Source organism: Mesoplodon bidens (genome assembly GCF_964165515.1).
Source record: "Mesoplodon bidens genome assembly, chromosome: 3".
In the NCBI taxonomy this organism is placed as follows: Eukaryota; Metazoa; Chordata; class Mammalia; order Artiodactyla; family Ziphiidae; genus Mesoplodon; species Mesoplodon bidens.
In genome coordinates, this window is record NC_138178.1 from 51900592 (window position 1) to 51916843 (window position 16252).

The 16252-nt window shown below is 33.8% G+C and overlaps 1 protein-coding gene across 2 annotated transcripts in view; it reads right to left on the minus strand.

Annotated features, from left to right (window-relative positions):
• Window positions 1–16252, minus strand: part of VPS13C (vacuolar protein sorting 13 homolog C) — a 181591-nt gene that overhangs the window by 23910 nt on the left and 141429 nt on the right. For both annotated transcript variants that reach the window (XM_081228757.1, XM_081228756.1), the window contains exons 60-67: window positions 16009–16113; window positions 15085–15249; window positions 13439–13567; window positions 13018–13151; window positions 10939–11065; window positions 7387–7622; window positions 1926–2067; window positions 761–901 (exon numbers count right to left, since the gene is read on the minus strand). In XM_081228757.1, coding sequence (XP_081084883.1) covers window positions 761–901; window positions 1926–2067; window positions 7387–7622; window positions 10939–11065; window positions 13018–13151; window positions 13439–13567; window positions 15085–15249; window positions 16009–16113 — 1179 coding nt within the window. The remainder of the gene's footprint in view (window positions 1–760; window positions 902–1925; window positions 2068–7386; window positions 7623–10938; window positions 11066–13017; window positions 13152–13438; window positions 13568–15084; window positions 15250–16008; window positions 16114–16252) is intronic.

Here is a 16252-nt window from a genome sequence, read left to right on the forward strand (position 1 = left end):
AAAAGAAAACTGATTCAGCAGGACTTGAAATAATACTTTTATTTCAGAGACAATATTATAGACGATGCCACTAATTGCATCATAAATAAGTATCTATGTATATGTGCTGCTATTAAAAGTTTCACTTTAAATCTAAAATTCTTATAAATCTCACCAAGGGCAAGCTTTTACATAAAGGAATATATAAACATCCTCATAATTGCATTAAAATTGTGCAGCATGAACATCATTAATGGAAATATTTGTACCTATGGATCATGTGAGATTTCATCTATCTATTATTTAAATAAAAATTTAAGTAGAGACCAGATATGAAATTAGAGGTTAGGTATTAAGAAAAAAATTAAAATGTCCTAAATAGCAGTAATCGGTAGTTAAAAGCAAGAGATGGAGAGAGAGAGGAAAGGAGCAATCAAACAAGCAGACAAAAACTGCCTCCTAAAGCCCTACTCATTCCCATATAGAAGGACAAAAGAAAATCCTATTTTGGGATCCCATGACAAATACAAAGGAATATTAAAAATAACAATTTCAGTGTAAGAAAACACTCTGGCAGGCTAACTGGTCAAATTAAAGTCTCAATGGTCATTTAGCCTTGGATGGTGAATCTACAGGATATGTGGAAGAAGGAGAATAAACATATAAACAAAAAGAAAGATACCAACTATGATGCATGATAGAATCTTGTTAAAAAAAAAAATTCAGACCCAAAATTCCCAAACTGATTAGATATATCTGCTGAATAGGATGATAATGTTACCTGAAGCCAATACAATCTGGCCCTTAAACTTCTTTGGTGAGGAGACTGCTTAAATTCAACCTGAATTCCTGATAAAAAATCTCGCTTTATAGGGCAGCAAACAGGGAGGCGCATTTCCATTGGGTCTTTGCCAAAATTTACCTGGAAAAAAAGTACATGTGTTTGTGATAAAATGGTATGAGCAGTGAAGGCCATTTTATATATCCACTTACTCACAAACTGCAAAGGAAAAATATCTTAATCTCTTGGTCTCATCAAAAGATCTACCTTAAGATGATCTACAGTTGAGATACTGGAAGCAGAATCATCACTTTTCTACCAAGGTTATAAGGAAAACAAGAAAACAACTGGAGAACTTTTCAACTATATAAATTATACTTAAAGAAAATAAGCCATGCTTTTTACATTTTAAAAACCTCAATTGTAATGGATAATTCTAGATAACACTTAAACTGTTTTAACAAAGTTAAACAAGGAATAGTTAATAGCTTATTTACGTCTGACACTAATTGTAGAGTGTTTTTTCATTTGAGCATGACCAACACTTACAGGGATGGGCATGGGGTTGGGGAGCATATCTGGTGACAATGCAGACTCAACCATTAAAGACAAAGAGTAACCCAAATTGTATGACTGAACCTGCAGTCAAGCTTCTGGGGTCTTCTTGGAGCAAAAGTGACTTTCAGTTTCAACAGTGTAGGGGCCTATGTAGAGTACACATTTATTTGTGGACATCTACTCATGTCCTACAATCATTCACATTTAATGAATTTAATTGAGCAAGTTTTCATCACTGATATATACAATTTTGCACAGCCTTTATTTAGCAATATATATTGGTATCATTCAGAATAGGAAAAGTTTCAATAAGCAATCTTAATTTCTCCATAATCTTCCTAAAAACAAGTTACATGAAACTATCTGCTTTGCAAATAGAAGAAATTATAAAAATGCAGATAAGAAATATATTTAGATAATGTTTCATACTATATGATTCAACAATGTATTTTAATTTAAAATGTACTAATAAGTTTTATTAGTTATGCCAATCCTACAAATTCGTTTCTGCATACACATTTTTACTTGGATAGTGAAATTTTATTTACTACCACCAGAAGCAACAAAATACATATATAAGAAACAAAACAAAACAATTTTGGTATACCTCAAAATTATCATCTAGTTTAATCCAGCCAAGGTCTCTTGATTCTAGATATTTCTTATAGGACTTTTCCAATAAAATTATCTGCTTTTGACTAAATGGCTTCCATTTCTGTTTTGGTTTCATCTCCCAAACAACACCAGAACTAAAATAATTCACAAAGAAAATTAATTAAATTAAATACATATTTAGGTTGTGGAACTGTCATTCAACTCCAAATTGTTGCAACTGTCAACCACCTATGAAAATCACATTTATACATGAGATTTTTTTAAAACACCAAAATATATCTGTCTTATAAAAGTGCATAAGGAAAAGAGGCAGGGGAAAATCTTTTTCTGTCACACGTTGACATCAGTGAGCTAAGGGACCAGCAGACTTTTTTCATATGGGGATATTTTAGGCTTTGTGAGCTGAGACAAAATCAAAGTTATTATGTAGGTACTTAAATAACAAGAGAGATAAAACATTTCCACACATTTTTTAATTGATGAAATTCAAAATGTAAAAATAACAATTGGGTACAATTTTTAAAAACAAGTCTATTAATGAGAAAAACACTTTCTCCCTCCCCTCCTTCCTTTTTATTGAGGTATAGTTGACATATAACATTACTTAGTTTCAGATGTACAACATAAAGATTTGATATTTGTATATACTGTAAAACTATCACCACAGTAACAGTTAACCTCCATTACCATACATAGTTACAAAAAAATTTTTTTACACTTCTTTTGTGGGGGTGACAACTTTTTACTTAATTAGGGCTCAAAGTTCGTGTTCCCTATTATCAAAATCTATTGCAAATGTTCATCTGTTAATGCTGATCTGTAATGAGCATCTTTAAAAATGTCCTTTCATGCAGAGATACTGTCAAATACTGATCTCAAAGAGAATATTAGTTTAACTAAGTATATGTATCGCTTGTAATACATTTGTAAAATTGTATTCTATATTAGAAAAATTCTAGATCTAATTTTAAATTCTGTTTCCTACTCTATTAGATTCTTCTCTTGATTGTTGCCTTTTAGCATGTCAATACATTACAAATCAATCACTTCCGATTGAAGGTTAGGTAGAAGCTCCTTCATTAATAGTTAAATGAATTTTGAAATGTGGAAATTTTCTTTGTACTTGTCCTGAGGTTGGAAAACATGTTGTTGGAACTGTAGTTGTAGGTCATAGAATATATCCACCAGCTCCAAACTTGTGTGGGGTTGGAGATCTCACTTCTTGTTTTAACTTTGGACAGCAGAGGAAATATATTAAATAGACTAACATTATTTGCAACTCAAATGTTAGTTGTCATCAAAATGACTCTGCTGTTTTACTTTCTGCCTGTAGGTTGAATTTGCTATCAATTCTGCAGCAAAAGCTAACTTCCAAAGCCATTCAGTGTTCAATAATAGTGGCTGAGGGTGGTTCTTTTAATTTAGAAAAATTTAAATCTTGACTGGGAACTCAAAAAAAGTACAATGAAAAGTATTACCGTTACACAAATTGCTGTGTGTTAAGTAAGGACATTCGGCTTCTAGCTCTGACAAAAATTCGCTGAACTAATGATCATTAAGTCCACAAGAGTGAATGAAGTTCCTTATTGGGCACTACTGGTTTGATAACAAATGACCAATTCAAATATTTTCTGCAAAGTACCTGCTGACAAACAACATAATGAAACTATACACATTCAACACTACATTTTCAGAAGCTTTGTGAATTTGTCCAACTATGTCTTCTTGTGTTTCACACATTATTTTCTCATCATTAGTTGTAATATATCTTAGAAGATTCCACTTCATGTACTGAATTAGTATTACTTCAACTTGTTTGAAAATATTCTCACCTGTATTGTTCTATGTTGATTATTTATAGAGGCTAACTCTTCATTCACTTTCAAACTCAGTACTGGCTTCTCAAATATGCAACTGAGCATATTGGTAACATCTATTCACTCATGAAGAGCCAAGGAAAACCACGCAAAATTATTTGCCTGTTTTCTAATTAATTACTGATGTTGTTCCAAATGTCCTCAATTCTTCAAGCAACTGTTCTCACCAAAAGGCTAACACTCCTAAGTTTATATGCTCTGGACACATTTCTTTAGCTGCTACAATCAGACATGATTCAATTAATCCACCATAGGTAAAAGGCTTTCTCTGCATGGCTAACAAATGGGTCAATCCAAAACTAACTTTGGTTGCAGCTTCATTTCTGTTTTGTTTTTTTAATCTTATAAAGAAATTCTTCTGTGATGAGATACTGTCTGAGATTTTCTAACTTTTCTGGCCATTGCTTTCCTGTGAGTTGGATATATTCTGATGCATACTTAGTTTGCAAATGTCAATATATATTGTATTCTTTAACTACACACATAGTGTCATTACATAATAAAATAATGCTTTGTCATTTCAATTGATAACTGTGTACTATAGGAGAGAAACCTACCACAACATAATAAAGGCCATATACAACAAACCCACAGCAAACATCATTCTCAATGGTGAAAAACTGAAAGCACTTCCTCTAAGACCAGGAACAGAAAAGGATGTCCACTCTCGCCACTATTATTCAACATAGTTTTGGAAGTCTTAGCCACGGCAATCAGAAAAGAAAAAGAAATAAAAGGAATACAAATTGGAAAAGAAGAAGTAAAGCTGTCATTGTTTGCAGATGACATGATACTATATAGAGAATCCTAAAGATGCCACCAGAAAACTACTAGAACTTATCAATGAATTTGGTAAAGTTGCAGGATACAAAATTAATGCACACAAATCTCTTGCATTCCTATACACTAAAAATGACAAATCTGAAAGAGAAATTAAGGAAACACTCCCATTTACTACTGCAACAAAAAGAATAAAATACCTAGGAATAAACCTACCTAGGGAGACAAAAGATCTGATCTGTATTCAGAATCTATAAGAAACTTATGAAAGAAATTAAAGATGATACAAACAGATGGAGAGATATACCATGTTTTTGGATTGGAAGAATCAATATTGTGAAAATGACTGTATTACCCAAAGCAATCTACAGATTCAATGTAGTCCCTATCAAATTACCAATGGCATTTTTTACAGAACTAGAACAAAAAAATCTTAAAATCTGTATGGAGACACAAAAGACCCCGAATAGCCAAAGAAGTCTTGAGGGAAAAAAAGAAAGCTGGAGGAATCAGACTCCCTGACTTCAGACTATACTACAAAGCTACAGTAATCAAGACAATATGGTACTGGCACAAAAACAGAAATATAGATCCATGAAATAGGATAGAAAGCCCAGAGATAATCCCACACACCTATGGTCAACTAATCTATGATAAAGGAGGCAAGGATATACAATGCAGAAAAGACTGTCTCTTCAATAAGTGGTGCTGGGGAAACTGGACAGCTACATGTAAAAGAATGAAATTAGAACACTCCCTAACACCATACACAAAAATAAACTCAAAATGGATTAGAGACCTAAATGTAAGACTGGACACTGTAAAACTCTTAGAAGAAAACAGAGGAAGAACACTCTTTGACATAAATCACAGAAAGATCTTTTTTGATCCACCTCCTAGAGTAATGGAAATAAAAACAAAAATAAACAAATGGGACCTAGTGAAACTTAAAAGCTTTTGCAAAGCAAAGGAAACTACAAACAAGATGAAAAGACAACCCTCAGAATGGGAAAAAATATTTGCAAACCAATCGACAAAGGATTAATCTCCAAAATATATAAACAGCTCATGCAGCTCAATATTAAAAAAACAAACAACCCAATGAAAAAATGGGCAGAAGACTTGAACAGACATTTCTCCAAATAAGACAAACAGATGGCCAAGAAGCACGTGAAAAGCTGCTCAACATCACTAATTATTACAGAAATGCAAATCAAAACTACAATGAGGTATCACCTCACACCAGTTAGAGTGGGCATCATCAGAAAACCTACAAACAACAAATGCTGGAGAGGGTGTGGAGAAAAGGGAACCCTCTTGCACTGTTGGTGGAAATGTAAATTGATACAGCCACTATGGAGAACAGTATGGAGGTTCCTTAAAAAACCAAAAATAGAATTACCATATGACCCAGCAATCCCACTACTAGGCATATACCCAGAGAAAACCATAATTCAAAAAGACACATGCACCCCAATGTTCAATGCAACACTATTTACAATAGCCAGGTCATGGAAGCAACCTAAATGCCCATCGACAGACGAATGGATAAAGAAGATGTGGTACATATACACAATGGAATATTACTCAGCCATAAAAAGGAATGAAATTGGGTCATTTGTTGAAACGTGGATGGATCTAGAGTGTCATAAAGAGTGAAGTAAGTCAGAAAGAGAAAAACAAATATCGTGTATTAACACATATATGTGGAACCTAGGAAAATGGTACAGATGAACCGGTTTGCAAGGCAGAAATAGAGACACAGATGTAGAGAACAAACATATGGACACCAAGGGGGGAAAATGGCGGGGGGCTGCAGTGGTGCTGTGATGAATTGGGAGATTGGGATTGACATGTATACACTAATATGTATAAAATGCATAACTAATAAGAAACTGCTGTATAAAAAAGTAAATAAAATTCTAAAAAAAAAGATTTTCATATTTAGTTCAAAATACTATACAATAATGAAATGTATAGCCAAGAGAATATATCAGTCATACATACATAAATGTACTAATATTACATTAATGGTATGTATAATACCATTTATTGAACCCTTAATCTGTCAGGTGTTGCACAAAGAGCATTACATACATGATCTCTTTATTTCCTTAATTTTCTACTTCACTGAACAAACACATGATTATCAATAGACCCTATGCTCGTTATACTTGGTAACCATTCCCCCCAACAGTCTCCAAAGAAGAATGAGTCTTTTACTAAAGTTAGTGAGATTGAAACACCAAAACAGTTAAATTCAAATATTTTTCTTAGATAGGTATAAGCACAATCAGAGGAAATACCTGGCTCCATCATTATTAAAAAGTTCTAAATGAGTAGCCAATAAAGATTATGTACCCACATCCACTACTGCCTGCCTGCTCTATAAATAACCCTTTCTACCGGTGTATGCAACTTGTTGTTGGCATCCCCCACCCACACCAGTTTTTCCAGCCTCTACAGCACCACTGCACATGCACATACTTCTTTGTAGCTTTTCCTGGTGTTTTTATAATTCATTCCAAAAGTGTACAAACAAACAACAAAGAAAGAAGCAAACCTCTTTCTTCCCCCACCAACTGATGAGTATTATAAGGGCAAAGACATGATCTTAGTCATCTTTCTATCCTAGGGGCTTTTCAACTAGCAGTGAAAACAGTTGTTCAGTAAGTTTTGCTGAAAGAATTGCATAGTAAGCAAATTCAGAACAGGTATCTGTCTATGCTCATCAAACCTGATATTACGAACTCAATGCCTTTTCAAGATTTCTGATACCTTTTCCTTCTTTCATACCTGGTTATCCCAATATATGAAACTTCTTGCTTGTTTTCATTGTTAACCAGTGAAAGCCCAAGACTATGGAGAGAAAAAGTTATTTCATGATTGGCCTGCTCCATTTCTTCTGCCTGCAGTGCTTTCGAAACCAAGGCAACATCATCAGTGAAAAGCAAAACTCTCTGGCGCCCATCTAGAAATGATACCCAGTGTATCTGGATGTTTGCATCATATGGAAACTGTCCACATTCATCCTGTGGGAAACAGAGACTTCATATTAAAACCACAAACAGTAAGCTTTTATTACATAAAGTTGAACTGTAGTAGCTGAGAAAGCATGACTATAAATCAGAAAATTATCAAAATAACAAATTAAAGTTATAATCTGTTTTAAAACATACTCACCATTTTTTTCAAACAGTAACAAAGATTAATAGTGCTTAATTTTTTTAAACCTTAGTTTGAGTTACCTTGTTAGTGCTCAAAGGTCACTTAGCAGGGACAAGAGTATTCTTCAATGGCATCAATGCCATAAGATGCTTACTTGTCTCCCAGATGGAGAACAGAATGGTTTAGAAATTTATTGGAAAAGTAACCTCAGGTAAAACTAACTGGTTTATTTTTAGGTTTTAATAATTTATAACACTGCAAATACGTATATAAATCACGTTGTTTAATAGTCAAACTATGGTGATCAGTTTGCACTAAGTTTCACTAAGAAGAGCCTTCTTCGCTGACAGTCTCGCATAGCATTTAAAAATATGAGGCTTGATTTGGTGAGTGTCTTCAGAGATTTAGATAATGATTTTTCTCTCATTCTGGACTTAACATAAATATAACAACAGTTCGTTTCAGCAGGCAGTATAAGTTCCTAATATGTGCTTTTCATTTCATGCTTTCTTGGAAAACAAAAACCAAAACCAAATAAATAAAGGATGTTACCAAAAGCATAGGAATGGTTGGTATTTGTTGTTGTCTAAAATTTACGTATTGCTTTTAACATATGTCAAAGTAGACTGTGTAATTTTTTTACTCTAACATGATCAAATTTTGTAAATGTTCCAGAGATACCTACTAAGAAGGTGAATTCTCTCCTTGTAAACTACAAAATTTGATATGTAGCTTGGTTCAGTCTTAGTTATCATTCAAATACTCTCTAATCCCATTTGTTTTTCATCTATTTGATCTGTTAAAAATTAAATGAGGTGTGTTAAAATATCCTCAGGCAACTGTGTTTCAGTTGACTTCCAACACTTTAAGTTTCACATTTTGATTCAATATTCACTGCATGAAGGTTTATGGCTATCATGCCTTCTTTGTCACATTATCATATTCTATTTAATGACTTTGAATGCTTTGAATTATAGTTGCTCAGAAATTAAAATCAACAACTTTCCTTTTTATTTTTGTTTGTCTGTTATATCTTTACCATGTCTTCTGCTTTCAACCTTTTGTATTAGTTCAGTTAAAACAGATCTCATGTAAGTAGCATTTGGTTAGAAACTAATTTTTAACTTAATCTGAATGTGGTCTTTTAATAGGACAATTTAAACCATTTTCATTTACTGGCATAATTGATGGGAAGCATGGTTTAGTGGGGAAAGTCCATGAACTGTGAAGCCAGACAGACCTGGTTTTGAATTCTAACCAGCAGTTCTAAGTTCCAATCATAAGAATTAATGATACTATATGACAAGCATTAACACACGATATACACTCAATAAAAGGTATTTGCCACTTTCTATATACTTCCTTAGGTTTCCTTCTTTTACTATAAGGGCAAATTTTTCTTTATTTTCATTTTCTCAATTAATTGTTTTAGAATTCTTTTATCACTGATTTTGGTTCTACTAATTGGTATCTTTAAAAAAAACCCATCATCTTTGATCTATATCTCCTAAAATTTAGGATTAAATGGTGTTAATATAGTATGTTCAGAATATACTGTTTCCCTGCTCCCCTTTCACTTTATTTTGTTGTCTTTGTCTTTTATTTCACCATCTTTCTCCTTTTTCATAGTTGTCATATCTTTATAACTTTGGGGATCTCAAGCATACATTCTGAAATTTTTCTCTGGTGCTCCTGTAGTAAAAAAATTTTCAGAAGTATAATCAGCCTCTGAATCTTTAGGATAATGTTAAGTTTTTCTCCTGAACTGTTTTTCATAAACTCCATGGGTTTTTTTTCTGTTTATTCACACTTAATGAGGAAAGTGCTTTCCAATACTGTAAGGATTTTCTCTGAATTCCCACCTGGGCCTGAGCAGAATTCCCCTCTCAGATCAACCCAGGGGACAAGGAAATGGGTTAATTGCCTTGCTTCTAGCTCAAGTTTCATAATCTGGCAGATTACCTGCTGACTGAGGCACACTTATCTACTTTTCTTACTGCCTGGTTCTCTAACACCAAACAGAATAGAGACATTTAAAACCACAATCCCGTGAATACACTATTACCAGGATTCTTCATGATTTTGCCTTAATTTACAGACCTGGATATCCTCCTTCAGGATGGCATTGCCACTTTCTCTCCAGGGCCTGTATACCACTTTCTAGGAGTTGTGGTTGCTGAGGAGCATGAAATGTGAGAAGGAAAATAACACCAGTATAGTACAGGGACCCCTGGTTGAGCTACCATGTCTCTGAGCCAGAGACCTAAGAGTAACAGGGAATTTAAGCTCCTCTCTACCACTTATAAACCTTGAAGGTTTTTCTGTTGTAAAAAGTAAAGCATAATAAGCAGGCAATAGAGCTCCATCAAATTGTCATGGCAAACTCCAAGAATCTCATAACTATCAGTATGATTTTTCAAAGGTGGGTAAGTCTATCTCTTTTATGGGTATTTCAGAGGGAATATAGGAGAGGATAATTCAGTCACTGTTGGCCAATTACTATTTTAAATAACCAAGAAAGCTTTTCTAACAACTGGCATTATCAGACAATGGAATATGACACTGTATGAACTTTTCAGGATAGAATACATTCCTACAGAAACTAGGTGCTCATGGAAGAGCAATGGCTATGTTACAGGGAGGCTGGCAGATGAATTCTTAAGCCCTTCCCAAAGTCTAAGAGTCTAGGAAATAACATATTTAATTAATTTAGCTACCTAAATATTGTTTCAATAAATATTTTATTAAATTTCTTATATGGGATAATTTGCATACTGTCAGACTCCTTTAATTAACAAAACATATGGCTTTGATAGGGAAAACATGCCTGAAAATTCTCACAGCTAACAGTGGTACGCACATGTTCAAGATAAAGTTGTTTTTCACTTAGGCTCAAAATTCCTTTCTTTAAAAAAAAAGTAAATAAAAAAGTACTTTCCTGGTCTTAGGCAAGCTGAAAGAGGCCTACTTTTTAAAACTGTAAATAAAGTATTTTGACTGATCTAGAACAACATATTGGTATGAACTCTTTGCAATCTAAAGCCAAAAAGTAACTTATTTTGAAAATACTTTCAATTCATTTTTAGTTCAGTAAAGACAAAGATGACTGCATGAAGCTAACTTGTCTACTTGCTTTGTTATCAGGTACTTCATACAGCACTCATTCACATCAAATGGTACCTTTAACAGATCATGTTCCCCAGTATTTGCTGCATAACTCCATATAAGTTTTCTGGTACCAGTGGGATCTTCCCAGGCAAAGAGTCGAACTTGTCTTGGCAGCAATACCATTTCTTCCTGTGACCCACTGAAATGCAAGCAACAGAGGGAAGATTAAAATATCCTGGCCTTGGGCCTCCCTGGTGGCGCAGTGGTTGAGAGTCCGCCTGCCGATGCAGGGGATACGGGTTCGTGCCCCGGTCCGGGAGGATCCCATATGCCGCGGAGCGGCTGGGCCCGTGAGCCATGGCCGCTGAGCCTGCGCATCCGGAGCCTGTACTCCGCAACGGGAGAGGCCACAACAGTGAGAGGCCCGCATACCGCAAAAAAAAAAAAAAAAAAATCCTGGCCTTGAGAAACCTAGACCCGTGATTTATTGAGGAAAGGACTGGCGCAAACATCTTATAAAACTGCCTTTGTTAATAAAACACAACTCTGCCTAGAAATAAGTACCCTAAAATGTCCAATTAACTAACGATTTTGAAGCTTGAGGGAACAGAATACTGCCCTTTCTGAAGCTGCAGTATACTCTGAACTGATCTAGGCAAGATCACACTAATGAAATTCATTAAAGTAAACAGACTGGTACATCAGAGTTCATCTATAGAAAAGGCTGTGAATATTAAAAAATTTTTTTAATTAAAAAAAATTATTTGGCTGTGCTGATCTTAGTTGTAGCATGCAGGATCTTCATTGCCATGTGTATGATCTTCATTAGGGCATGTGGAATCTTTAGTTGCGGCATGTGGAATCTTTAGTTGCGGCATGTGGGATCTAGTTCCCTGACCAGGGATCAAACCCGGGACCCCTGCATTGGGAGCACAGAGTCTTAACCACTGGACCACAAAGGAAGTCCCAATAGAAAATTTTTTAGTAGCAGAAGAACTTTACTTGGTGCTCAAATTTAAGATTTTAATCAAATGCAACGCAAAAGAAATAAGCTCAGAGGAAAAGAAATTGGGTCCATGTATCACTGCTACTCAAAGCGTGGTCTGTGGACCAGCAGCATTAGCATTACCTGGAGGCTTGCTGGAAAGTGAAAAATTCTGAGCCCCACTTAAAACCTACTAAATCAGAACCTACATTTTAACAAGATTTCTAAGGGATCTTAATATTGATATGTAAGTTTAGAAGTATTGGTCTGGATAATACAAAAGACTTTCCAGAGAACTAAAATAAAACAAAAAGTAACCCAATTAGGGTTTAATCCAAATGTATGCTTTTAAATCTCTCAGCAGATTCAAGCCATGAGAGTTATGAATATGTTAAATCTGCAAGGCATTATTTTATATATATACATATATAATGTATATTATTATTTTATATTTTATATATACATATAAAATAATGCCTTGAAGATTTATAATAATAATTCTTTGCAAATATATATTACATATTTTAAGGATTTAAAGCTATCTGTTATATCATTATTTAATGGCATTACTCAAGCCAAATGATAGCACAGACAAGAACAACAAAACTCCTATCAGACTGTACTATAATACATTCAACACCACTACTTAATCTTCTACTTTAATCTTTCTTTAATCTTCTGCCCTCTTATTTAATCTTCTACTATTCCTACCAAAAACTAGACACAGATTTACAGGGAGAGGTTCACTGAGCATCACCAGACTACAAAAGAATGATAATACTTAAACAGGTTCACAATTCCTTACGTGCAATTCTGAAGTTTAAGAAGCTCCAAAACTCCAAATATTTTTCTCTAAGTTTGGTGTCAAACGTCATGTGGCAGCAAAACTTGATCTGAACTGATGTGGAACTGTTAACGGTTTCATTTATCCCGCTTACTGTGAAGGTTCACAACTTTTGCTACAGGAATACTAATGTGTTTGGTTATAGAGTACTGTCTCAAAACCTGCTACGGGAATTAGCAATAAACATCATGTATCCCTATTACCTTTCTAAAATCTGAAAACATGTAGAATGTGAAACACACCTAGCTCCAAGTATTTCCTAGAAGGGACTGTGGACCAGTAAAAGCAAATCAGATTTTCCAAGAACCCTTTCTTTTCATACCTCTGTTTATATGTGAGGATGTTCCATGGTGTGTGGTTTACTATTAGGGCAGGTGCGGATCCCTCATGGTAATCAGAAAAGCTTATGACAGTTGAATGTGGAGCGGTATCTACATCCACCAAGATACCCCCATTCTATTGTAGAAAAAAAAAAGAGTATGTTTGAAGTATTGGTTTAAACTGCACATGGTACATTTAGAATTTCAATCACTTATATAGATATTACAAAGTTGGTTTTCTTAAGTTCTTACTGAAAAGCACACTGGCTCTGATCTCTTACAAATATATGTATAGCATTATATATTGATATTTTAGTATACTTTCAATTAATTATCAGTATATTTTATAGCATGTCTTAATAAAATATTTTAAAGCAAACTTTAAAAATCAAAGACATTTTATTTTAAAACAGGAAAACTTACCAGATCTTCTAAGCTCAATAAAGTGCCATTATCCTGTTGGTTATAAAAGAATGGCTTGGAGGATCCTTCATAGCCCACCACTCTCACACAAAGTTTGCCTGAAAATTTTTCAGGCCAAAATGGAAGGTACTGAAAGTATAAAAGTTAATATCAGTCTTAAAACAATACTATAGTATAAATAAAACAGTGGCTAATAAAGTTTCCAATTCTAATTCAGATCATGATTCAATTACTAAGTTTCTTAAAATAGCCCCTCTACATCTAATATTAAGATTACTGACAATATAATGATTATTTATGAAGCCAAAAAAACTCCATCAGAAGAATAGATATATTAGTCTTTTCTTATGGAATAATTACAATATGAGAAACTGAAGTGCTATTAAGAACATCTCAAGTATCTTGAATATTTAAAAATTATAATCTTAATAACATTTGCTTTTATGTATAACCCATTTTAATTCCTTAATCACTATGAATTCTTTCACAGAATATCTTAACCTAGATAAACCAGAAGACAACTGAAGGCAGAGGACCTTACTGGAAGTCCTGACACTATCCTCCAGGCTGTCTGATTTTAATCAAATCATGCACCTTTTTGAGCCTGTTTCCTTATCTGTAAAACTGAGATTATAGTTCCTAAAAAGAAAGTTCTCTCTGTTATAGAATACTGGGTAAATTCTATTTCTAAAAAAAAATACTACTGCAATCAAACTCACATCAAAGATAAAAAGATAAGGAGCATTTATTTGTTGCCAAGTCTATGGAGATCATTCCAAGTGCCTTGGAAAGGCCATGCCTCTTAGAGGTCTAACTGTGTTTGTAGTGTAATTGGAATCCTTCTCTTAAGCTTTTGCTAAATATTTTTTAAAATAATTTTAGAATTCTTTTGAGATGTACAGAAGAACAGTCCTATCCTTAAGTCAGGTGGCTTGGTTGAAAACTCGGGCAAATTCAAGCGCTAACACTTGTCTTTGCATCTGTCCTCTCCCCACTCTTTCCTTATTCTCTTCACGTTTCATCTTGTTGAGTCTGCAAAAGTTTAGTTCAAATGCCAGCTCTTCTATGAAACTTTTCCTTTTGATCTAGACCACAATGATCTCAACCTCCAATAACTTTACTGACCTAAAAAAGTAAGATTCAATTTCCTTCTCTGTAAAGCAAGGTGGTTGAATTTTTGGAAGTTTTCAAGGAAACTTCCAGCTCATCTATTCAGAGATCCTATAACCACCTATAACTTACCATACACTATCTTCTTCTCTATGTATTAATTTATATGAGTATTAAGCCCTCCAACAAGATTAGATGCTTCTTGAATACAAAGACGTTACCTTGCTATTGACACAATACATAGTACTTTATGTACATTTTACAGTACATACCCATGTTTATACATATAGGAAGAACTAGAGAATGAGTGTTAACAGTCTAGACTGAGCTAGTGGTAAATATTATCCACAATTTTTTTCTTCTTTTTTAACATATGCTTATAGTATGAAATAAAAGTCTTTCAAAGCTGGCTGTCATATTTTAACCCACAAATATGGTAGCAAAGTGAGTATGACAGAGGTATATATAATTCTTATTTATATGTCTATATTTATTTGTACATTTTAGGAGTCAGTTGTATTAAAGGAAAATATTACCTCTGAAGAAGCAATATAGTTCCATTTATTAGTTGGCATTGAGCCATCAGGTACAATTTCACCAACTTCTAGTTCTAGTGATGACTTGTTCACAATAGTATAAAAGGGAGTCAAAGTAACTATTCGTGTAAGATTAAAACTGCTCATTTTGATGCTAACACCAACCTGTAAAAAGTAAACAAGCTTATCATTTCCCAGTACTTTACATAGCTTGAAATACACACATACACATACACACACACAAACACACACACACACACACACACACCATTCACATACAGCCTTCTTAAAATATTTTAAAATAAGATTTCTTAAATAAAGTAAGTGCTAAGAGTCATATTCCATGACTGATTATCTTCTCACTAAGAAGAAAAATTTTGGTTCCTTAGTTTGGCTCCATCAGAAACAAATTCAAGAAATATCACTCAGTAATTTAACTAATGATGACTTATAATAACAAACTTAATTTAAAAAAATCCTTTACTTTTTAACATTCCAAAATAAATTGTTTTAAAATTAGTGTACAGGCTCGATTTTTGCTACTTTATTAACTCTGCTATCAATAAAATAAAATTAAAATTTCAAAATGGTAATAAAACAAGTCAACTTGTATCAGATTATTCAAATTTTCTCAGTCAAACTTAAGATTTAAGAAACATTTGGCAGGGAGTGGTATGGAATGCAGATTCTAGTATATTCTGAATATTTACCAAGTTGCTTACTTGTATGGATTCAACTGTCTGCCTTAAACTTTGACAAATTCAGGTTTTGCTTTGATACTAGCGGTCCTAGAAATTAGTAGAGAGATATAACAGTCCTCCACGTAATACTTTGAATTCACATTTCTGTACCCCTTAGGATCCAGCTCATTTACTGATGAAAATGTGAATGAAATCAGAAGTAAATAAGCAAGCAAAATCTTACCAGGTATTCCATATTGTTGGCAGGACACTTCACACACCCATAATTTCCCACTGTATCCAATGAAAAACCACTGGACCATGAACTGGTTGAAATTTTTAACTGTACCTACACCAGAGAACACAAACAATCATATAAGAAATCTAAAACACTATATTGATTTTATTTGATGGAATGCTGCTAGACCACTAGAAATTTATTTAGTAACATGAGACAGAAAAATATAACCAAAGGCATGCTGCAAATG